Source organism: Bufo bufo, chromosome 2, assembly GCF_905171765.1.
Source record: "Bufo bufo chromosome 2, aBufBuf1.1, whole genome shotgun sequence".
Lineage (NCBI taxonomy): Eukaryota > Metazoa > Chordata > Amphibia > Anura > Bufonidae > Bufo > Bufo bufo.
Window position 1 is genome coordinate 469,954,264 of NC_053390.1, and position 25,914 is coordinate 469,980,177.

Here is a 25,914-nt window from a genome sequence, read left to right on the forward strand (position 1 = left end):
TAAGCAGCCTTAAAGCAAATTTGTGGACCTATGTGATCTTGCCACTGACCACTTTAAACGGAGCACAACTCCTCATGAGCATGGAGTTCAAAGCGGCAGTGACTGGCAGATTGCTGTGGAAAGAGCACACAAGCATACAGAGCCTGGTTGTCAAAAGCAGAACAATGTGTTCAAAAAGATGTTCCATGCTTCATATTCCCCTGATGACCTTCTCTTAAAATTTTCCTAAAGAAAGGGCAAAATAAGAACAGAATGTGGGGCAGGTGTGAAAGTGTGTGTGTGGGGAAGGGGGAACAAGAAAAAAACAAAAAACATTAAATGGTGGTGCGAGTTGGAGTACTTGGCTGACGCAGACCCAAAGTTTTGCACAACCAGCCAGCAAAATCAACTTCTTGGATTTCGGCACGCTTTATGAATGTATGGGTCTAGGAGAAGGAAAAAAAAGGAAAGAAAATGAATTAACTAATGCATATACAATGCAAAATTATGCAGATCTTTTAAGACAAGTGCTATGAGTATTTGAGAGAAAAAATTTCTGCTGTTCATCTACAGTTTGTACAATCTCAGTTTATACATTTTTTTCATATCAATTCCTTTTTTTTATAGAATAGGGTCACTCGTAATCATGTATTATTCAAATCTATTGACTATGAATATTCTTATTAGGGTTACAGCCACATAGAGGTCGAGATACAGCCAAAAGCCACCGATCCCTGCAGATTGCTAATGAAAGATGAAATTTATCCATAGCCTCCACAATGCCACTGACAGCAGGTTGATCCTACCTCCCGAGGACAGGAAACAATGCAGAATCCCTGAATAAAAATGACCCCTCCTCTAGTTAATGACAGAGAAAACAGATATGCTTCACACAATTCTATTTATATTTTTTAAAATAACATCATATGTAGGGACCCCAGCAGCACTGACAGGAAGATTTTCAGAGTAGAATGAATTAATTTAGGGGGGACCACAACAGAGGACCTTACATCCAAAAGTTAAGTCCTAATTTGCCATCACATCTCACTTATGTTTATAAAACGTCATTGGGTTAGAAAAAGTTGTGGCTTTACAAATCTGGTCTTCCCAGGCTGAAGAGTTTTCAGCCCAGGAGGTAGAGATGGCCATTGTGGAATGTGCTTAACATCCAACTGGTGGAGGAACTTGCTTTTCCTAGTAACAGAGAGAAATGGTTAACTTTATTCAGCGGGCTATGGATGCTTTTGAGGCCCCCAGTCCTTTATTCTTTCCCTGGGATTGAATCAAAAGCAGGTCAGATTTTCTGATCTCGCGTCACATCCAAATAGGCCAGCATACATCGTGTTACATCGAGATGATAGAAAATTCGTTCCTTATTAGTAGTGGCAGATGCACAGAAGGAAGGGGGAGATCATTTTTGTTAGAAATTGAATTTTGGAAGAAAATAAATAAAAAAATTTGGTAGAAAGGCTGGTGAATGTGTTAACACAATTCTGTCATCCAAAACTGTAAGATAAGGCGACTTACATGAAAAGGCCCGTATCTCCCCCACCCTTCTGACTATAGTGTAGGCTAACAGGAAGGTTGTTTTTGACGTTATATTTATATTCTCCAGAGGTTCAAAAGGATTCTTCGTGAGAACAAAGAACTAGGTTCAGAACCCACAGCGGATAAAGTCTGCTCGTTCTCTTAATAAGCCTCCTGACTAAGGGAATTTCCGAAAGTCTTGGATCCATAAAAGCACCGAGGGCCTAGACCTGGACCTTTAAAGTACTTGCTCTAAGACCCTTGTCAAAGCCTGCTTGAAGAAAATCTAAAATAAGGTCTAGGTCTGTAGGCATTCCTGGATCCCATTTATTTTCTGCAAATGACAAGTTGTTCCATGTTAACACATACATTTTTTAGGTTATTTTCTTTCTACTGTGCAACATCATACATACAGTTGCAAGAAAAAGTATGTGAACCCCTTGGAATGATATGGATTTCTGCACAAATTGGTCATAAAATGTAATCTGCTCTTCATCTAAGGCCTCATGCACACGACCGTTGTGTGCATCCGCGGCCGTTGTTCCGTTTTCCGTTTTTTTTCGCGGACCTATTGACTTTCAATGGGTCCGTGGAAAAATCTGAAAATGCACCGTTTGGCTTCCGCGTCCGTGATCAGTTTTTCCAGTCCGTGAAAAAAATATGACCTGTCCTATTTTTTTCACAGACAACGGTTCACGGACCCATTCAAGTCAATCATTCAAGAAAAATCACGGATGCACACAAGATAGTCATCCGCGTCCGTGATCCGTGTCCATTTTTCCTATCATTTTCAATGCAAACTTGACTTAGTTTTTTTCTTCACTTTTCATGTCCGTGGATCCTCCAAAAATCAAGGAAGACCCACGGATGAAAAAACGGACACGGAACAACGGAAACCGTTTTTGCGGACCGCAAAAAAAAACGGTCGTATGCATGACGCCTAAGTCACAATAGACAATCAGTCTGCTTAACACGTTAAAGGGCTTCTGTCACCCAACTAAACAATTTTTTTTTTTTTGTGAACTTTTAATCCCTATCCTGCCATATTGCCATACATTATGTTATTAATAATTTTCGTTCAGTAGATTTAGCAAAAAACTTACTTTTATGAAGTCTTCTCTTTCGGTGACGTCATCGTCGCAGGCGCACTGAGGGAGTGCTGAGGAGGCGAGCCTCCTTATCTCAGAGCGCCTGCGCTGAAACACAGGCACGCGATTTTTGAAATGCTGACAGGGCTGGCCAGAGGAGGAGATGGCGGCTGGCCCTGTCAATCAACAGAAGGAGGGGGTGGTTTTCTGCGGCTGCTACCAGCAAGTAGACACCCTACTTGCTGGTAGAAAGGTAATTAGCATATCATAAAAGTACGTTTTTTGCTACATCTACTGAACGAAAATTATTAATAACAATGTATGGCAATATGGCAGGATAGGGATTATAAGTACACAAAAAAATAAAAAATTAGTTTAGTGGGGTGACAGAAGCCCTTTAAGGAAAAAATAAAAAATAAAAAAAGATTTAAAAAAAGCATCCTTTTCCAAAAATAAAAGTAAATTTTTTTTTTTTTTTTAATAATAGGGAAAAGACAGACATATTAGGCATCGTCGCGTCCGTATCGACCAGCTCTATAAACATATCACATGACCTAACCCCTCAGATGAACACCGTAAAAAATAAAAACTGTGCTAAAATAAAAAACAATTGTCACCTTACATCACAAAAAGTACAACAGCAAGCGATCAAAAAGGCGTACGCCCACCAAAATAGTACCAATCTAAGGCTACTTTCACACTAGCGTTCGGAGCGGATCCGCTCCGATAATGCAGACGTTTGCATCCGTTCAGAACGGATCCGTCTGCATTATTACTTAGAAAATTTTCTAAGTCTGAAAGTAGCCTGAGCGGATCCGTTCAGACTTTACATTTTAAAAAAATATTAAAAAGTTGTCATTTACAGAGATATTTTTCACACACAGTATGGGTATATGTAAAAATACACAACAAAACACATTGCCCTACTTCTCCTGAGTACGGCGATGCCACATGTGAGACACTTTTTTGCAGCCTAGGTGCGCAAAGGGGCCCAAATTCCAATGAGTACTTTTAGGATTTCACAGGGCATTTTTTACGCATTTGGATTCCAAACTACTTCTCACGCTTTAGGGCCCCTAAAATACCAGGGCACTATAAATACCCCACAAGTGACCCCATTTTGGAAAGAAGACACCTCACGGTATTCCGTGAGGGGCATGGCAAGTTCCTAGAATATTTTTTTTTGGCACAAGTTGCGGGAAAAAGATTTTTATTTTTCTCTTACAAAGTCTCATATTCCACTAACTTGTGACAAAAAATAAAATTTTACATGAACTCTGCAAACCGCGGATGCGCAAAAAACAGAAGGAGCCCTTATATTGAGCATACGGGTAATGAGATTTTTTTTTTCTGTTCAGCCTCTGGGCTGAAAGAAAAAATGAACGGCACAGATTTCTTCATTCGCATCGATCAATGTGGATGAAAAAAATCTCTGCCCAAAAATGTGCCAAAAAAAAAAAAGCTGCGATCGCTAATAAAGATCCAAAAAGCTCAAAAGTGATCTTTATAGCGCCGCAGCGATTTTACAGTGTTTTTGCAGTGATCAGAAAAAAAACATTTCTGTCACTGCGGTGGGGCTTACTGAACGCAAGTGTGCGCACAAGATCAGGCCTGATCAGGCGAACACTGCGTTTTTTGTAGAGCCTAAGGTGACCCTAATGTACTGATATAGATCTGATTGCGATCAGTCTTGATCACTTATAGATACTATATAGTACTAGTGCTGATTAGCGACAGCGATGACGCTAATCAGCAACTGCGGTGCGCGCTAACTACCGGTGATAAGGGACCCCATTCACACGTCCGCAATTCTGTTCCGCATTTTGCGGAAAGTAATTGCAGAGCCATTCATTTCTATGGGGACAGACTTTGTCCCGCTCTGATCCGGAATTGCGGATCTGCACTTCCGGATCCGCACTTCCGTTCCGCAAATATATAGAACATGTCCTATTCTTGTCCACAATTGCGGACAAGAAAAGGCATTTTCTATATAGTTCTGGCAAAATGTGGAAAGCACATTGCCGGTGTCCGTTTTTTGCAGATCCGCGGATCCACAAAACACATACGGACGTCTGAATGGAGCCTTACAGGGGGGTGATCAATGACAGGGGGGTGATCAGGGAGTCTATATGGGGTGATCAGGGGTTAATAAGTGACAGGGGGTAGTGTAGTGTGGTGCTACTTACAGAGCTGCCTGTGTCCTCTGGTGGTCGATCCAAGCAAAAGGGACCACCAGAGGACCAGGTATATTAGACGCTGTTAACAAAACAGCGTCTAATATACCTTTTTGGGGTTTAAAAAAAATAAAAAAATAAAAAATAAAATAAAATCGCATCTACAGCCTGCCAGCGAATGATCGCCGCTGGCAGGCTGTAGATCAACTTGCTTACCTCGCGATCCTGTGAGCGCGCGTTCACAGGAAATCTCGCGTCTCGTGAGATGACGCGTAGATGCGTCGACTAGGAATAACCCGGCCGCCCGCAGGACGCATCCCTGCGTTAGGCGGTCGGGAGGTGGTTAAAAAGTTGGTTTTTGAAAATTTCTGAGAAATTTCAAGATTTACTTCTAAACTTCTAAGCCTTGTAATGTTCCCCAAAAATAAAATGTCATTCCCAAAATGATCCTAACATGAAGCAGACATATGGGAAATGTAAAGTAATAACTATTTTTGTAGGTATTAATATGTATTATAGAAGTAGAGAAATTGAAACTTGGAAATTTGCCAATTTTTCCAAATTTTGGGCAAATTTGGTATTTTTTTTATAAATAAAAATGAATTTTTTTGACTCCATTTTACCAGTGTCATGAAGTACAATATGTGACGAGAAAATCATCTCAGAATGGCCTGGATAAATCAAAGCGTTTTAAAGTTATCACCACTAAAGTGACACTGGTCAGATTTGCAAAAAATGGCCTGGTCCTGGAGGTGAAAATGAGCCCTGCCCTTAAAGGGGTTATCCGAGTTATGAAAAAAAAATATATAGAACTGAATATCTGATATATAACTGAGCGAAGCAAGTTTTATGCAAAAAAAATATATATATTTCCTCATTTCCCTGGTTCTTTTCTGGCCCTTTGTTTACATGCAATAAAAACAATCTCTGCCCCTCCCCCTGCACTGCTAAGGGAGTGGATACAAGAGCTGCCCTGAGTGACATGTCTGCCTGCTGGGAGACTCTGCAGCATGTTGTATGTGTAGGACTACAAGTCCCAGCTGTATACTGACACTGCTAAGTGAGTGAATACAAGAGCTGCCCTGAGTGATGGGAGACTCTGCAGCATGTTGTATGTGTAGGACTACAAGTCCCAGCTGTATACTGACACTGCTAAGTGAGTGAATACAAGAGCTGCCCTGAGTGATGGGAGACTCTGCAGCATGTTGTATGTGTAGGACTACAAGTCCCAGCTGTACAATGACACTGCTAAGGGAGTGAATACAAGAGATGCCCTGAGTGACATGTCTGCCTGCTGGGAGACTCTGCAGCTTATTGTATGTGTAGGACTACAAGTCCCAGCTGTATACTGACACTGCTAAGGGAGTGGATACAAGAGCTACCCTGAGTGCTGGGAGAAAACAGCAACTTGTAAGTGTAGAACTACAAGTTCCACTTATATAATGACACTGCTAATATACACAGGATCTTCCCCCTACCTGTAATGCTTTGCAGAACTTCTTTCAGCTCCTGTGCCCAGCATTTGTCTCCTCACTGCCTGCAGCTACACAGTAAACACTTCAGCCCTGAGTCTGTGCAGCTGAAGGGGTTAAGATTCCTAGGATAGAGCACACAGTCGAAGGGGGTGTGGCCAGCACAGTGACGTTTCGTTTACAGGCTTGTAAACGACCTTTATCAGAGCAGGGAGAGAAGCTGACATCACAGGTCATGTGACCCTCAGTGAAATCTGAGAAACCAGCCACGGGATATAAAGTGAGTGAATTGGAAAGCTGTTACATTTGCCCAGTTAGGAACATAGAAAGAACAAAAAAATAACTCGGATAACCCCTTTAAGGGGTTAAACTAATAACACACAAAGAATTAAATGTTACCATGTTTTTATTGAACACACCATGTAAACATTCACAGTGCAGATGGAAAAAGTATGTGAACCCCTAGACTAATGACATCTCTAAGAGCTAATTGGAGTGAGGTGTCAGCCAACTGGAGTCCAATCAATGAGATGAGATTGGAGGTGTCGGTTACAGCTGCCCTTCCTTATAACAAAAACACACACCAGTTCTGGGTTTTCTTTTCACAAGAAGCATTGCCTGATGTGAATGATGCCTCGCACAAAAGAGCTCTCAGAAGAGACACAACACTATGGGCCAGATTTATCATTAGCTCAGGTCAGAATAATGGAGTGAAAAAGTCCCAAAAAAGTCCCAAACGCTAAAACTGCGCACAAATTTGCGACTTTTTTCTGCTCTGCACTATGCTCGCCAGTTTTCTGAAAGTGGGCGTGTCTTCTAATGTAAATGAATCTCTAGACAGATTTACTATTGGGACTATTTAAAAAAGTCGCAAAAAAGTCGCAAAAAAGTCCCAATTTCACTCCAGTGAGGACCATGCTTATCTTATGAGACTTTTTAATAGAACATGCGACTTTTTCATAAAAACGTGCGACTTTTTCGTAAAGATGTGCGACTTTTGTAAAGCTGCTTACTGACGGATAAACTGCTACCGTCAAACCACATTTATTACAGTCTTAAAGGGCCGATCATAAATCTGACTTGGCTAAAACTGACTTTAGCCATATGTTAAAGTGGAGTGAGCTGTCAGAGGAATGATAAATCAGGCCCTATGTGTGGAGAAAAAGAGGCACAGCACACCAACATCAAAACCTCATCCCAACTGTGAAGTATGGTGGTGGTGGCATCATGGTTTGGGGCTGCTTTGCTGCGTCAGGGTCTGGACGGATTGCTATCATTGAAGGAAAAATGAATTCTATAAATGGAGAAAGTTCAGCACTGCTGCTACTCTCCCTAGGAGTGGCTGTCCTGTAAAGATGACTGCAAGAGCACAGCGCAGACTGCTCAATGATCGAAGGAAAAATGAATTCCCAAGTTAATCAAGACATTTTGCAGGAGAACTTAAAGGGAACCTGTCACCAAAAAAACGCTTACTAAGCTGTTAATAGTACCTTATAGTGCTGCATAGTAGTTTCCTAATGCACTTTTTCATCGTTTAGCCGCATCTAGCCTCCTGGAGAAATCAATGTTTTATTCAGCCGCTGCCCCCTGCTTCAAGTCAGGTTTGAAGTCAAGATGGCAGCAGCCTAGGCGTCTCCAATGCTGCTCTCCCCGCCTCCCATATTGACAAGCCGGATCTTAGTGCCGGGACCGCGCTCCCAGCACGCATGCGCAGTAAAGGGCTGCTGTAGCGCGATCCCGGCTCGTACACTCAGCCGGCTTTAGTTTCGCTACTGCACATGTGCCCGGCATCTTCTGTAACTGCGCTAGTATGTAAGGCTGGCAGGCGCATGCGCAGTAGCGAAACTGAAGCCGGCTGAGTGTACAAGCCGGAGCCGGGATCGCGCTACAGCAGCCCTTTACTGCGCATGCGGGCTGGGAGCGCGGTCCCGGCACTGAAATCCGGCTTATCAATAAAGGCGGCGGGAGGCGGGGAGAGCAGCATTGGAGACGCCTAGGCCGCTGCCCCCTTGACTTCAAACCTGACTTGAAGCAGGGGGCAGCGGCTGAATAAAACAGATTTCTCCAGGAGGCTAAATGCGGCTAAACGATGAAAAAGTGCATTAGGAAACTACTATGCAGCACTATAAGGTACTATTAACTGCTTAGTAAGAGTTTTCTTGGTGACAGGTTCCCTTTAAGGCCATCTGTCCACAAGTTGAAGCTCAACAGAAGATGGGTGCTGCAACAGGACAACGACCCAAAGCATAGAAGTAAATCAACAACAGAATGGCTTAAACAGAAGAAAATACGCCTTCTGGAGTGGCCCAGTCAGAGTCCTGACCTCAACCCGATTGAGATGCTGTGGCATGACCTCAAGATAGCGATTCACACCAGACATCCCAAGAATATTGCTGAGCTGAAACAGTTCTGTAAAGAGGAATCGTCAAGAATTACTCCTGACCGTTGTGCACGTCTGATCTGCAACTACAGGAAACGTTTGGTTGAACTTATTGCTGCTAATCCAAGGGTTCACACACTTTTTCCACCTGCACTGTGAATGTTTACATGGTGTGTTCAATAAAAACATGGTAACATTTAATTCTTTGTGTGTTATTAGTTTAAGCAGACTGGGATTGTCTATTGTTGTAACTTAAATGAAGATCAGATCACATTTTATGACCAATTTGTGCAGAAATCCATATCATTCCAAAAGGGTTCACATACTTTTTCTTGCAACTGTATTACCACATCGGACAGTCTTTTTTGTCTTAACAAGCTCCATTCAACTTTTTGGGTGATAAATCGGACCCTTATGGAGAAGGTCTGGTAGTACTGGGAGAGTTTAGAAATCTCCTGCCGACTATCTCAGAAGTAGGGGAAAGCAGGCCCTTTTTGGGCAATATGGAGCAATCAATATTACCTTGTCCCATCTTCCATGGTCTCCATTAGAGTTCTTGAAATTAACGAGAGTGGGGGAAATGCATAATGTAGACCTCTGGGCCATCGTAGCGATAAGGCATCCAAATATTCTTGGGGCAAATTGAAAATAAAAGTTTCTACTCTCCCGTTTTGTTTGGATGCAAATAAATCTAAAGTTGGATAACCCCAGCTCTTTGTCATCTTTTGAACGATATCCACATTCAGGGTCTACTCTCTTTCCCTGAGGGTCTGTCTGCTGAGACAGTCAGACAATTCTCTTCCCTTCTGAAATGTACTGCTGATATCAATTCTACGTATTTTTATTCTCAGTAAAAGATATTTGCCGCTACTACTGTCAGGGTACCACTCCTTGCTCCCATCTGACAATTCAGGTAGGATACCATGGTACTTTTACATGCCTTTTTACAGGGAAATGGCTTTTTCTTAACTACCGGTGACGTACCGACTTCTTATGGGTATGCTAGGAGGAGGTTTCTACCTAGAAGTGATCCCGGCACTAATGGACGGTCTATAACACTGCCCTAGCCTGTAAAACAGAGCTAAAGCCCATTTGTGCAGTCTCCGTCTAGCATACCCATGAGAAGCCTGAACGTCATCGGTAGTGAAGAAAAAGCCATTGCCCTAGGCAATGCAAAGCAGGGCAAGGGGGAGCATCGGATCAAAATATGCTCCACTTATACAGGCTAAATAAGTGAAGGGGAGCTTATGTCCCGTGTCAGCTCTGAACCCCGACAACCCCTATAAAAACTTCTGGAATTCCCTATATGGGTACATGGGAGGGTTACCAAAAAACAATTCTGATCCAGGTTCGTTGTTGACTTGATGGTTTCCATTTTGATATTTTTTGGAAAGAATGAAACGGTTCAGATATTTTAAAGTTTATTATGGCGTAATCGTGCTCACCACGTGGTGAGCGTGACGTCAGCGCAGGTCCTGCTGAATGAAGATAGAAAGATCTTCTATCTTCATTCAGCAGGACCTGCGCTGACATCACCGCGCTCACCACGTGGTGAGTGCGATTAAGTCATCAAAAGGTCCTTTTGCAGGTCCTGAAAGAAGAAAGAAAGACGACGATGCCGGCTGTGCGAACAAGAGGATGAGGAGAGTATTTTTTTAACCCCTGAAGCCACATTTTAGTAAGCATTCTGTATTAAGAATGCTATTATTTTCCCTTATAACCATGTTATAAAGGAAAAATATAAAAATGAATAGAACACCTAACCCAAACCCAGACTTCAGTGAAGAAGTCCGGGTTCGGGTACCACATTCAGTTTTTTTCTCACGCGCGTGCAAACGCATTGCACTCGCACAGAAAAAACTGAACATCAGAACGCAATCGCAGTCAAAACTGAATGCAATTGCGTGCCTACTCGCGCGCCTTTCCCGCAATGCACACGCGACGCTTCCGGAGCAAATCTGGGACGCCCGTGTGAAAGAGGCCTTACTCTCCCTCAGAGAATAATTCATCCTTACCTAATTAAAGCAATTAAAGGAAGGGATTTTGACACTGGAGGGTGAGGAGATGGTGGACTCCTCCTTAAATCTATGGCAGAGTTTACTTCATCCTTAATCAGGGTTCTTAAATTTTCCATAGCAGTTTGTTATAGGTAGGAGATAGCTGTTTTCTGCAAACAGCACATTTGTTTTAAGAATTTTGAAAAGATAGCCTCTCTAGCCTAAGACAAAATATACATAATCTCCCATTAGTAAACTGGCCCCTCCCAGACCCTCTGCTCCCTGCTCAGCCTCCCAGTGAAGGGGAAGGCAGGTGTAGGCTGAGCGATACTGCTGGATGAAGGCCACTGGCAGAAGGCTTCCACGCGTCCCAAGGGACAAGAAACAAAAACTGAAGCAGGGAGGAGTCATTTTTATTTGGGGCTTCTGCATTGTTTCCTGTGCTCAGGAGGCAGGATCAACCTCTTGTCAATGCCGTTAGGGAGGCGTGAGGGAAATTAAAGGGGTTGTCTCATCTCAGACAATGGGGGCATATCGTTAGTATATGCCCTCATTGTCTTCTAGGTGCGGGTCACACCGCTGGCTACCGCACCTCTATCGGGAATGGAGACCCGCAAAGTGGTGGCTGGAGGACTCCGATCCAGCCACCACCAATCGCTCTCCCAATAGAAGAAGTGAATGGGAGCGCAAGGCAGATGACCACCCACCACTCCCATTCACTTCTAAGGGCCCGATGGAAATAGTCGAGCCAGCGCTCGGCTATTTTCAGCGGCCCCATAGAAAATGAATGGAGGCCGGCTGCGCATGCGCACACCACCACTTTCGGGGCTCCGTTATCGATAAAGGTGCAAGTGCCGGCGGTAGAACCCGCACCTATCAGACAATGGGGTTATATCCTAGCAATATGCCCCCATTGTCTGAGATGAGACAACCCCTTTAATGTTGAAATGTAATGAAATTCATTAATTGTTTAATTGCCGCATGATTTTTAGGCAAAGCACAAGGCCATCAACAACCGGCAATGAGTTAGCGCTATTTAATCAGTGGAACATGTAAACATACAGCTTCATTGTGGCTGTGGTCAAGCCGCGTGATGGCCTCTATGTGGAACCTCACAAACACTCATGATTACTATGCATGCATATTTTAAAGAGTTACTTAATTTATTAAACACATGGTCCAGGTGTGTTGTCTCCGGGGAAGGGTGGGAAGTTGAGATGATTACATATGACCATCCACCCTGCTCTATGCAAATGCTGAGCTTTTCGTGTCCGTATACTGTACTTTACATAGGTGTTTAATGAACAGTGTTTTTTTTTTCATGCAGTACCCACCCACTGTTTATTTTGCAGTAGAATCATCTATACTTCATGTTTTGTTAGTAAAATACCACAGCCTGGTATCACAACAATCACATGAATGCTGTAAAATTGCTGTGTAGGTTCCATTATGGAATTTTCTGTATTTAATAGACTCAAAAGATCACTTACCATTAGCATCTTCAGGTCTGCTCGTTCAGCTGGATTCTTTATAAGACTGAAGAAAAGCGCATATGTTAATAGATCAGTATATAAACACAACTTATAGGGTGGGGTTTTATGGAACTATTTTATATCGGTTAAAAAAAAAAGTCTGTCTCTATTCATAACTAAGCCCTGACCACGGTATAAAAGATTTCACAAAAAGGAAAAAAAAAAAATGCTCCACAACGGTTGTCATTTTCCGCAGCAGGCATCAGCTGTACAATATAGCTGACACACTGCTCCAGTGGCAGAGACTGGAGAGAAATCTGGTCCTGGCAGATTACTCCATTGACTGCTGCTTCTAACTGGCTGGACACTGCATTGGTACGATATGATGATAGGTTGCCAAGGTGGCCGGGAGCCTAACAAAGGCCCCCAAGGTCTGCCATGGCTATATGCCTAAAAGCACTAATGCTTTGGTATACAGAGTACAACAAAGAATTCTCTAAATGATCAGTTAATCACATTGGCAATAATTAATAATAATAATAAAAAATAAATGGACCAAAATACACACACTTAGATAGCTCAGATGTAACAACCCTTTATAATAAAATAAACGTTATTTAAACTGCATAGTGAATGGCAAAAATAAAAAAATTACAAAAATGTAGAACTACTATCTTTTTGATGCCCCTCAGTCAAAACCTAAAAAGTGAAATCATGTGTACTGTTTTATTGTGCAAAAGTAGTAAAACCTAAAAAAAAAAACAGACCCAAAGATTAAAAAAGGTAAAGGTAAAATATGTAGAGGAAATGTGTCACATATTTGTCACATATGTTCTTAACAGCATTTACAAAAAAAAATTGCTTTATGGCAGCCCCATGGGTCATAGACACAACGGACAGGACGGGACCCTATTAACTTAAATAGGAAAGTTTTCTAGGCATCCTCTGTGACCTGTACAGAGGTCATTGTACAAGGAAGGAATAGATTAGATTTAACAATCACCTATTGTGAATGGCGGATCCTGAATTATCTATACTCACAGGTGATATCTTTATAGTCAGGATTAGGGTCCATTCACACATCCATTCACACATCCGTGTGTGTTTTGCGGACTGCACATTGCCGGCACTAAGAGAATATGCCTATTCTTGTCCGCTATTGCAGACAAGAATAGGACATGTTCTATTTTTTTCAGGATCGGAATTGCGGACCCGGAAGTGCGGGGCCGCAATTCCGGATCGGGGCCGCACGTCGTGCGGCTCCATAGAAGTGTATCAGTCCGCAATTCCGTTCCGCAAAATGCGGAATGGAATTGCGGATGTGTGAATAGAGCCTTAGAATGAGTTAACTGCTGTAAAGAGATCTGTATAAACTAAGAAGTGGTGCCAATTATTAGACAGACATAGTGGCCAGTGCAAAAACTGCAGGATTTTTTGTTTTACATTAAATATAAAAAGTGACATGGAAATTAAAAAATATCAAAAAGTATTTAAAAATATGTTAAACATAAAAAATGATTTAAACAGCAGGTCATTTTCCGATTACACATCCCCAGACACAGAGTAAGGCCTCATGCACAGAAGCGTTGTTTTGGTCTGCATCCAAGCCGCAGTTTTTGCGGCTTGGATGCGGACCCATTCACTTCAATGGGGCCGCAAAAGATGCGGACAGCACTCAGTGTGCTGTTCTCTCATCCGTTGCTCCGTTCTGTGGTCCACAAAAAAAATATAACCTGTCCTATTCTTGTCCGGACAAGAATAGGCAGTTATATCAATGGCTGTCCATGTTTTGCGGATTTGCAATTTGCGGACAGCAAAACACACAACGGTCATGTGCATGAGGCCTAAACAGCGGCTAAAACTAAAATGCAAAAAACAATGATGGAATTGCAGTATTCCCCACAGTTAGATCGACGGAGGGGGCATAGTAATGGGTCTCTAAATGCGGGGATGTAAAAACAAAATATTCCACTGGTACTTAAAGACTATGTACACCTTTGGGGGCAATTTTTTATGGCTGCATTTTACTCATTTTGCTACTAGAAAATCTCAAGGCTGTACTGAGAAAGCGGCTCAATTTTTAATAAAGATCAAATAAAAAAAATGATTTTAGCTCAAAATGAGTATAATGCAATAAAAGAAAAATCCTCCAAAAAGGTGTTCATAGTCTTTAAAAAGGTGACAACTAGAGATGAACGAAGTTTTGAAAAATTAGAGTCGGACGACTCGCTGAACTTAGTCAAGAAAATTCATACCAAGGGCCCTTACACATGACCGTATTGACCTCCGTGAGCAGGCCATATGTCCCAGAGTGGCACTGATCATGTGCACTGGAGCACGAAGCATCATAGATTACAATTATGCTCTAACATCATAGATTACAATGATGTGGTGCACGTCAGGCTGCCCGTGGTGCTATTGTCATGCACTCAATAGGCCCGACGTGCACAGTATCAGAGTAACCTATGATGCTGTGTGATCCCCTGCACACGATCAATGCTGCTCCAGGACATATGGCCCGCATGTCTCGGAGGGCATACGGTAGTATGCAAGGGCCCTTAATTTGTTCTGTAGGTACTGTGTTGTCAGTATTACAGGCAGTTGTAATTTATCGCCGTTTATATCACTGTGCAGGACACCAAGATTCATAGCTTATCCTTTGTTAAACAAAAAGAAAAGCATACAGCAACCTTCAATATAGTATATAGTATAGAGTGCGCGCCCCTGCAAGAACTGTGTCCAAACGGGTACTTGGTGCAACAGAATAAAGAAATGGAGGCATCGCCAATAAAGTAGTGGAGGAAAAAGAACTGTTCTTTTAATGCATGTTGTGGCAGCCAAAAGACATGCTTTTTAATCCCGTCTGTTAGTTGTTGAATCACTGTGTGTCAGTATTACAGGTCAATGCTAGCATCAGGTCTAATTTATCGCCGTGGACTTAAAGGGCTTCTGTCAGCCCCCTAAACAGTTTTTTTTTTTTGTTTAATAATAATAATCCCTACACTGCGATCTCTGCATACATAAGTAAAATAATAATTTTCGTTCAGTAGAATTTGATAAAATGCTATTTTTATAATATGTAAATTACCTTGCTACCAGCAAGTAGGGCGGCTACTTGCTGGTAGCAGCCGCATCCTCCGATCCTAATGACGCCCCCTCCGCATTGTGATTGACAGGGCCAGGGAACGGAATCGTTCTCTGCTGGCCCTGCCTGTTTTCATTCAATATCTGGCGCCTGCGCCGCACCCATCTTCAATCTGCGCAGGCGCACTGAGAGGCGGCCACTCACTCGGCCGCTCGCTCCTTAATGCGCCTGGTGTAGATGGGACGTCATCGGCGCAGGCGCATTGAGGATGGAGCGGCCGCCTCTCAGTGCGCCTGCGCAGATTGAAGATAGGTACGGCCGCGGCGCAGGCGCCAGATATTGAATGAAAACAGGCAGGGCCAGCAGAGAACGATTCCGTTCCCTGGCCCTGTCAATCACAATGCGGAGGGGGCGTCATTAGGATCGGAGGATGCGGCTGCTACCAGCAAGTAGCCGCCCTACTTGCTGGTAGCAAGGTAATTTACATATTATAAAAATAGCGTTTTATCAAATTCTACTGAACGAAAATTATTTTACTTATGTATGCAGAGATCGCAGTGTAGGGATTATTATTAAACCAAAAAAAAAAAAAAAGTTTAGTGGGCTGACAGAAGCCCTTTAACCGTGCAGTGCCCCAAGATTCAAATAGTGGCCCCATGACAAAGTGGGGAGGGTGGCTGCAGCAAGAGTGACAATGGTGGCCCCAAAGTGGGGAGGGTGGCAGCAGTGGCAGTACCAGTGACAGTAGTAGCAGCATAGCATTCCCATAGCTAACTCAGCCAGTTGCGGCCACAATTCAAGTTTGCATGCCCAGTAGTCCAAGGGATCTTGGATCATGGGTGACTGGGTACAGTCCAAGTATGCCACTACCTGCTGGTTGAGGTTATGCTGCATATCCTGCTGCTGGGTGGTTTCTTCAGTAGGTGGCTGAAGAAAACTGCTCATCATATACTCCAGACTGAAGTTGCTGAATATGGAGTTGGTGTTGCTCCTGCCCCAACCAGTAATCAGTCATGGCAGTGGATGGAGAGTGAGCGCAAAGTGGCCCCCTGATCAGACCTTTGTGAGGACGAGCGACTACACAGCAAGTCTCTGTAGTAATCCAATTTTGCATCCCTCTCAGAAGGTGTAAAAATGTCCCCCTTTTTGACTAGTAGTGAGGGTTTAACAATGTGGATGGCCAGTAGTCATCCCTCTTCCGAATCCTGACAATGCGGCTTTCAGTAAGCATACAAGAAAGCATGCATCTGGCAATTTGCATAAGGGACTCAGAGGTCGTCCCTGCCTCCATCTCCACTGCAAACTGCCACAGTCGATCGGGGTCATTTGTCGTCTACCTCCTCCAGCGCCTCATGCTCCTCTCCTGTTCATTGGGCAGATAAACCAATTAGTTGTGTATAGAATTCCTGGACGTTTATGTCCTCCTTCTCCTCAGGGCTCAGTTGGCATTGAGATATAGGTGCCACATTTTCTGTCCCCTCACCAATCAGATTGGTCAGCAACCCCTCCAAGACGTGAAGAAGTGGTTCTGCTGATGGACAAAGTGGCCTCCTCAAAGGGCCTGAGCAAACAGCTTGTATCATGCAGAACCACATGACAACACCTAGCTTTGCATTGGTGATATGCTGGAGGACCACTGTGAACTGGTTCTACATTGGAGAATGAGGACAAGATGGAAGATGAGGAAGCAGAGGAGGACAGTGGCACAGAAATCTCAGCAGAGGCAGAATTGCAGTCACCTGGCCATGTTGCTGGTGTGCCTATTCCGAAACCACATTTACCCAGTGGGCTATGAACGACATATATTGTTCTTGACCATAGTTTAACTCCATACGTCAGCGCTGGCATGATCTCTACCAGACATTGAGAGACCAAAGGACTGGCCCACCTGTTTATCCCCATTTAAACATGTACTCCATGGACAATGCTACTAAGTGCGTGTCCTGTGCAATGTATGCATGCCTTGAAGACCCATTTGAGGATGAATACATTTGCACTAGATGCAATCATGTTGCATATTTGGAAGCCCAGATATTGGATCTAAATAAGCAGCTTGAAATACTTAGGGGCATTGCAAACCTGGAGAGAGGCTTAGATCCTACTATGCAGGCACTGACTGGGGTCAGTGAAATGGAGGTGGGAAAAGGAGGGCAACATCAGGACTATCAGGTCAGCAGTTGGGTTAATGTAGAAAGGAGGGGGTAGAGGAAAAAGTACCAGGGAGGTTAGTCCTGAGCTGGAACACCCTAGTAAATACGCCTGCAGCATGGGGCTGGGGATGACCCAGCGGTCATGGTACACATTGGCACCAATGACAAAGTCAGGGGGAGATGGAAGGTCCTTAATTATTTTAAGGAACTAGGAGAGGAGCTTAAGTCTAGGACCTCCAAGGTAGTGTTTTCAGAAATACTACTAGTGCCACGAGCATCACCAGAGAGACAACGGGAGCTTAGGGAGTTGAAGGGTTTCTGTCATGAGAAATAACGTTATGTAGCTGACTGACACTAGCGATATCAGCAGTACATACAGTACATACAGTATGCTTTATAACTCCCTGCTTGCCGCCGTTCTCTTAAAATAAAGGCTTTTAAAATATGCTAATGAGCCTCTAGGCGCTAGTAGGGCGTTGCTTCAGCACCTAGAGGCTCGGTCTACTCATCCTTTGGCATGCCCAGCTCCAGTTGATTGACTTTTGAGTTCTCCTCAGTGTCCTGTAAATCCCACGCCTGCGCAGTCGCGTTTAGTATTCGGCGCAGTTGCAGTACACGCTCCTGCTGCTGGCTTCCTTCCTTCAGCGGAGGCGCAGTGAGGAAGCCGGCAGCATGAGTGCGTCCTTCACTGCCTGCACCGAATACTAAACGTGACGGCGCAGGCGAGGGATTTACGGGATGATTAGGAGAACTCGAAAGTCAATCAACTGTACCTGGGTGTGCCAAAGGGTTCGTAGACGAGACTAATAGCACCTAGAGGCTCATTAGCATATTTTAAAAGTCTTTATTTTAAGAGAACAGCGGCAGGCAGGGAGTTATAAAGCATACTGTTATGTACTGCTGACATTAGTACATCGCTAGTGTCAGACAGCTACATAACGTTATTTCTCATGACAGAAACCCTTTAAAGGGAGTCTGTCACCAGATTTTGACCTTATAGACCGCTTACATAGCGCTCTAGCATAGCAGTCTATGATTCTAATGGTACCTTTGATGTTTTCTTGTGAAGTTCCCCCAAGGCAAAAACTGACTTTTATTCATATGTAAATTAGGGCTCGCAAGTGCCCAGGGGCGGCGTTCACCTCGATGGTGCCCAGGCTGTTCTGCCTCTTTTCGTCATATCCCCCGCCCCAGCCTCTTCCTCCGCATCCTCCTTCTCTGCAGCGAGATCCCGCGCCTGCACTATCCATAGCTTTGCCAGGGCATGTGCACTGCGATGCCCATGCCCACTTCACAAGAAAACATCAAAGGTACCATTAGAATCATAGACTGCTATGCTAGAGCGCCATGTAAGCGGTCTATAAGGTCAAAATCTGGTGACAGACTCCCTTTAAGTGGCTCAGAAGCTGGTGAAGGAAGGGTTTGGGTTCATGGAGAACTGGGCCGACTTCTCTGTCTGTTACAGGCTCTACAGTAGGGACGGGATGCACCTTAATGGGGAGGGTGCAACTGCCATGGGGAAAAAATTGTTAGATGGCTGGAGGAGCTTTTAAACTATGATCTGGGGGAAGGGGGTGTCATACTAATAAAGGGGTAGATCATGTAGATAGAGAGTGGGATATAGGAGGGGACAGTGGGGATTTAGTGGGGGGTGAGGTTAGTGAGAAGAGTAGGGAGCAGACTGGACAGAACTATACACCGATGAAAAATAGAACTGCTGGTAACAAGAACCTGTTACATACACTGCTCAAAAAAAATAAAGGGAACACAAAAATAACATCCTAGATCTGAGTTAATTAATGAGTTAATTAAATATTCTTCTGAAATACTATGTTCTTTACATAGTTGAATGTGCTGACAACAAAATCACACAAAAATTTAAAAATGGAAATCAAATTTTTTAACCCATGGAGGTCTAGATTTGGAGTCACACTCAAAATTAAAGTGGAAAAACACACTACAGGCTGATCCAACTTTGATGTAATGTCCTTAAAACAAGTCAAAATGAGGCTCAGTAGTGTGTGTGGCCTCCACGTGCCTGTATGACCTCTCTACAACGCCTGTGCATGCTCCTGATGAGGTGGCGGACGGTCTCCTCCCAGACCTGGACTAAAGCATCTGCCAACTCCTGGACAGTCTGAGGTGCAACGTGACGTTGGTGGATAGAGCGAGACATGATGTCCCAGATGTGCTCAATTGGATTCAGGTCTGGGGAATGGGCGGGCCAGTCCATAGCATCAATGCCTTCGTCTTGCAGGAACTGCTGACACACTCCAGCCACATGAGGTCTAGCATTGTCTTGCATTAGGAGGAACCCAGGGCCAACCGCACCAGCATATGGTCTCACAAGGGGTCTGAAGATCTCATCTCGGTACCTAATGGCAGTCAGGTTACCTCTGGCGAGCACATGGAGGGCTGTGCGGCCATTACTGACCCAATGCCAAATCGGTCATGCTGGAGGATGTTGCAGGCAGCAGAACGTTCTCCACGGCGTCTCCAGACTCTGTCACGTCTGTCACATGTGCTCAGTGTGAACCTGCTTTCATCTGTGAAGAGCACAGGGCGCCAGTGGCGAATTTGCCAATCTTGGTGTTCTCTGGCAAATGCCAAACATCCTGCACGGTGTTGGGCTGTAAGCACAACCCCCACCTGTGGACGTCGGGCCCTCATATCACCCTCATGGAGTCTGTTTCTGACCATTTGAGCAGACACATGCACATTTGTGGCCTGCTGGAGGTCATTTTGCAGGGCTCTGGCAGTGCTTCTCCTGTTCCTCCTTGCACAAAGGCAGAGGTAGCGGTCCTGCTGCTGGGTTGTTGCCCTCCTACGGCCTCCTCCACGTCTCCTGATGTACTGGCCTGTCTCCTGGTAGCGCCTCCATGCTCTGGACACTGCGCTGACAGACACAGCAAACCTTCTTGCCACAGCTTGCATTGATGTGCCATCCTGGATAAGCTGCACTACCTGAGCCACTTGTGTGGGTTGTAGACTCAGTCTCATGCTACCACTAGAGTGAAAGCACCGCCAGCATTCAAAAGTGACCAAAACATCAGCCAGGAACCATAGGAACTGAGGAGTGGTCTGTGATCACCACCTGCAGAACCACTCCTTTATTGGGGGTGTCTTGCTAATTGCCTATAATTTCCACCTGTTGTCTATCCCATTTGCACAACAGCATGTGAAATTGATTGTCACTCAGTGTTGCTTCATAAGTGGACAGTTTGATTTCACAGAACAAACATCAACCAAGGTAACCCAAAAATCCCGGATATTCACTTTACAGGTAGTAGCAATTTAAAATGTATTTTCACAAATGCCAGAAGTCTAGCTAGCAAAATGGGGGAGCTGGAGGTTATGGTACTAGAAGAACACAGATCTAGGTGTGGCTGAGCCATGGTTGGATTGAAAGAGGTGTGAAAGAGGCAATTGTGGGTGAGGATGTGGAAATCTTATGGGTGGAAGTTCAAAGGGAAATAAACTGTAAAAAAAATAATACTTTGTGTAATCTATAGAGGAGATAGAAACGCAACTGTATAACCATATAGAGCAGGCTGCACAGTGGTCATAATGGGAGATTTTAACTTCCCAGACATTGACTGGGGTCATGATTCTGCCTCAACCGCAAAGGGGAGCAAATTCCTCATCTTGCTGCAGGACCACTTTATGGGCCAGTTTGTAGAAGCTGCTACTAGGGGCAATGCTCTGTTGGATCTGGTAATTTCTAATGATGCAGAGCTTGTTGGAAATGTTACTGTTCGAGAAACACTAGGTAATAGTTACCACAATATAATTGTAAACTATAAAAAGCAAACTGTCAGGAAGAGCAAAGACACAGAATTTTAAAAAGGCTAATTTTCCTGGGTTGAGGGCAGCATTTCAGGGCATAGACTGGGAGCAGCTACTGTCACATAATAATACTGAGGATAAATGGGAGAGCTTTAAATCCACATTGAGTAATTGCACAAAAAAAAATGTATTCCTTTAGGTAACAAGTATAAAACGGCTAAAATTAAACCCCCATGGTTACAGCTACTGTAAAAAAGGCAATAAAAAGAGGGAAAAAAGGGTATTTAAAAAATACAAATCTGAGGGGTCATCTGTAGCGTTAGAATCTGTAAAAAGGAGATAAAATTTGCAAAAATACCAAACAAACAGCAGGTGGCAAAAGAGCAAAACAAATCCCCAAAAAATTCTTTAAATATATAAAAGTTTTAAAAAGGGTTTAGATGAATTCTTGAAAGGAAAATGACTAATGCTTATGAAAACGTGTAGAAATCTGAGTCTCGCTTCCTTTTGGGATTCGAGTCCCCACCTATCCCTTGGTTGAACTTGATGGACTTATGTCTTTTTTCAACCGTATCAACTATGTAACCTTCTGCTCAATGTACATATGCAGGGCTGGTACAGCTGTTTTGGCAAAGTAATGTCGGCTTGGGACTCTCCACCTTGGCTGGACACAAGCCACTAGTTCTGTGAAATGTGCAGTCAACTACATGGAAAGGGAGGAACTATAGTACCAGCAACTTGGCAAGGTGCAGTTCAGCTTTTGTGCCAGTGGATGAGTGCACGCATACTGTTGTCTTTTAGCAATTGCCTCTGTAATTGACTGCTGTAAAAACAAGTGACGAGGAGTAAGAGTACAAGAATCGGAGCTATAGAGGATAATGAAGTCAATGAGAAGGAACGACAGCTTCCTTCTGCTAATGTTGACAAGCCCTTAATGCTGGAGAGGGGGTGCAGGCCGGTGGGAGATGCAGCAGTTATTGCATCAAACACTAAATGAGTGGCACGGTTTTCCCACATGTTGGAGGGCCATTGTGCCAACATTAGCACCCTGGCCGCACCTCACCTTCTGCCCACATATGGTGCATACCGCCATGCTAACATCCCCCAGGGCCTTGCTAAAAAATTGCCACACTACCAAGTAGGACATTTTCCTTCCACCGCTGCGTTATGCATGCATGCCTGCCTGCCACTGCTTTTATGAACCTGTGCACTGCTAGTGGGTTCCTCACAGATAGTCTCTTGAGTAGCAGAAAGTGTACCCCTCCCGCATTTGGCTGCAGGTCTCCCACTGCTTCGACCCTGCTGTCTCACAGGCATGCTGGCACCCTCGCTCCCCGACGACGATGATGCCCCTCTTCACGCGGCTCCCACGTGCAAATCGCCTACATTGGTTTGTTCCACACTAATGTCACCCTCACCTTGTGGACGTCCCTGACCTACTCGCAATATATGCTCCCACCCGACTTATCGGTAGTTGCAGACATGGAGGATTCTGCAACGGACCTCTCCCTCCAAGTCTGTGCAGCCTGCTGACTGTCCTCACAAAGCTCATCCTTGCTGAAAAGCGGAGCAGAACCTGCAGCATACCTTACCTGGCAAGCAGAAGGAGCAGCAAAAGTAACAGGCATTGCCTGCGCCATGCCAACTAAGTGTGGTGTCAAAGGAACCCACTGATTGCATCTATTGTCATCTGAGACGTTGGAGTGTCAACCATTCCAGTACAGCTAGATTGTTGGTCAAAACATGACCAGAGGATGACAGTGGCAGTTCTGGCCTGTTGCTGCGGATACTGCCACCAACAACATTTTTGCCACTGCCCGTACCTTTGGAGGACCCAGGCAACCTTCTGTTGACCATAGTGTACAGTAACTGACTCAGTAATGTAAAATATGTAAAGTATGAAAGGCACAGCTGGTAAAGATAAAACGCAGCGATATATTTTGAACGGCCTGTTAAAACAGAGTTTGATGCACAGTACATTTTTTATATGTGTATAATATACACACACAAACACACACACATATATACTGCTTTCCAGTTGCAACTCTTTAGTCATTACGTAGCAGAATGCGTTGAGAACAATAAAAACATAAAAATGATCAATGTAAATCAAAGTTTATATCCTATGGAGGTCTGGATTTGGAATGATACTCAAAATCAAAGTGGAAAATCAAATTTCAGGCTGATCCAACTTCAGTGGAAATGCCTCAAAACAAGGAAATGAGGCTCAGTAGTGTGTGTGTGTTGCCTCCACATGCCTGTATGACCTCCCTACAACACTTGGGCATGCTCCTGATGAGACAGCAGATGTTCTCTTGAGGGATCATCATCCAGACCTGGATTAAAGCATCAGTCAACACCTGGTCAGTTTGTGGTGCAAAGTGGTATTGGTGGATAGAACGAGGCATGATGTCTCAGATGTGCTTGATTAGATTCAGGTCTGGAGAACGGGCAGGCCAGTCCATAGCATCAATGCCTTCATCATGCAGGAACTGCTGACACTTCAGCCACATGAGGCCTAGCACTGTCATGCATCAAAAGGAACCCAGGGCCCACTGCACCTGCATATGGTCTCACAATGGGTCTGAGGATCTTATCCCGGTACCTAATGGCAGCCAGGGTACCTCTGGCTAGCACATGGAAACCGGTCATGCTGAAGGATGTTGCAGTCAGCAGAACGTTCTCCACGGCGTCTTCAGACTCTGTCACATGTGCTTAGTGCGAACCTGCTCTCATCTGTGAAGAGAAGGTCCCCATTGTTGAATCTGCCAATCTTGTGTTCTCTGGCAAATACCAAATCGCCCTGCACGGTGTTCGGCTATAAGCACAACACAGACTTGTGGACGTCGGGCCCTCATACCATCCTCATGGAGTCTGTTTCTGACAGTTTGAGCAGACACCTAGATATTAGTGGCCTGCTGGAGGTCATTTTGAAGGGCTCTGGCACTGCTCCTCCTTGCACAAAGGGAGGTAGTGGTCGTGCTGCTGGGGTGTTGCCCTCCTATGGCCCCCGCCAAGTCTCTTGGTGTACTGGCCTGTCTCCTGGTATCTGCTCCATGCTCTGGATACTGTACTGACAGACACAGCAAACCTTCTTGCCACAGCTGGCATTGATGTGCCATCCTGGATGAGCTGCACTACCTGAGCAACTTCTGTGGGTTGTAGACACCGAAGCACGCTACCTTTAGGGGAGAGAGCAATGACAAAATGCAAAAGTGACCAAAACAGCCAAAAAGGATGAGAACAGAGAAATGGTCTGTGGTCACCACCTGCAGAACCAATCCTTTATAGGGATTGTCTTGCTAATTGCTTATCATTTCTACCTGTTGTCTGTTCAGTTTGCACAGCAGCAAATTGATTCACAGTCAGTCAGTGTTGCTTCATAGCTGGATAGGTTTATTTCTCAGAAGTGTGATTGACTTGGAGTAACATTGTGTTGTTTAACCTTTTCGCTACCAGCGCCGTAAAAGTACGGCGCTAGAGCAATGTGTAAATATGGCGCCCATTCGCACGTGAAGCGCCATGGCCAGCAGGTCTCTGCTGTTTCATACAACAAAGACCTGTGGTTAATTGCCGTGACCGGCAATAATGCCGATCTCTGTAATTAAAGCCTTTAGATGCCGTGATCAAGTGCTCGCGCTTCCTGTCTTTCTACTGATGCCCCGTGCAGCCAATGTGGGCATTGGTAGTTGCGCTGAACACTGTAAGCCTCACTGACGAGGCTTATAGTGTTCATGCTGCAATTCTTATTTTGGCCACTAGATGGCAGGCCAGGATAAGAAATGACCAATCTGCAGTCCAAAACTCATAAAAAAAATCCCTGATAGCACAAAATGAAAAATAAAAACAAAATGAGAAAAAAAAAAAAAAAAAAAAAAAAAAAAAAAAAGCATTTTATAGGCTCTTATATAATCACCACAAAAAAAATAAAAAAATAAAAAAACAATATCACCCGCCCCTTTGCGTATAATTAAAAAATAGATGCCTAAATAACAATATAAACAAACATCATGGGTATCACCACGACGGAAAACCCCCGATACTATTAATATAAAAAAAATCCAATACGGCAAATAGCGTAACGTAAAAAAGGGTCAAAATGACCGATTTGCTATTTTTCATTGCTTCTCTTACCCCAAAAAATGTAATAAAATGTGATCAAAAAGTCACACGCTCCAAATTGGTATCAATAAAAACTACAGATTGTCCCGCAAAAGGTGAGCCACCATAAAGTTTTTTTCTGCTCATTTTTAACTATTTAGACATAAAAAACATACATATATGTAGTATCGTTGTAGTCATACTGACCCAGAGAATGAAGGGCACAGGTCAGTTTTGCTGCAAAGAGAACTCTGTGGGAACAAAACCCATAAAATGGTGGAGGAATTGCATTTTTCTCCCCAATTACACTGCATATGGAATTTTATTCCCTCTTCCCACAACATTGTATGCCATATTAAATAGTGGCATTAGACCTTGTCCCGCAAAAAAAATAAGCCCTCATACAACTATGTGAACGGAAGTATAAAAAAAAAAAAAAAAAAAAAATATCGCTCAAGGAAGATAGGGAAGAAAAATAAAACGCTAAAGACTTTAAAAAAAACAAAAACAAAAAACCTCCGGTAGTGAAAGGGTTAAGTGTTTCCTTTATTTTTTTGGAGCAGTGTGTGTATAGACACACACAAAACTTGTCAAGTGGCCTTGAGCATCAATTACAGCTTGACAATGACATATCATGCTGTTCACAAGTCTACATATTGTCTGCTGAGGCATGGCATCCCACTCTTCAAGGGCAGCCCCCAGG

General features: G+C 43.9%; 1 protein-coding gene across 2 annotated transcripts in view; it reads right to left on the reverse strand.

Annotated features, from left to right (window-relative positions):
- Positions 1–226: 226 nt before the first annotated feature.
- Positions 227–25,914, reverse strand: part of MAP2K2 (mitogen-activated protein kinase kinase 2) — a 76,762-nt gene continuing 51,074 nt past the window's right edge. Inside the window, exons 10-11 of one of the 2 annotated variants that reach the window (XM_040417705.1) lie at positions 12,108–12,153; positions 227–425 (exon numbers count right to left, since the gene is read on the reverse strand). In XM_040417705.1, the coding sequence (XP_040273639.1) occupies positions 315–425; positions 12,108–12,153 (157 nt within the window). In that variant the 3' untranslated portion in view covers positions 227–314. The remainder of the gene's footprint in view (positions 426–12,107; positions 12,154–25,914) is intronic. The other variant, XM_040417706.1, reaches the window with a different exon arrangement.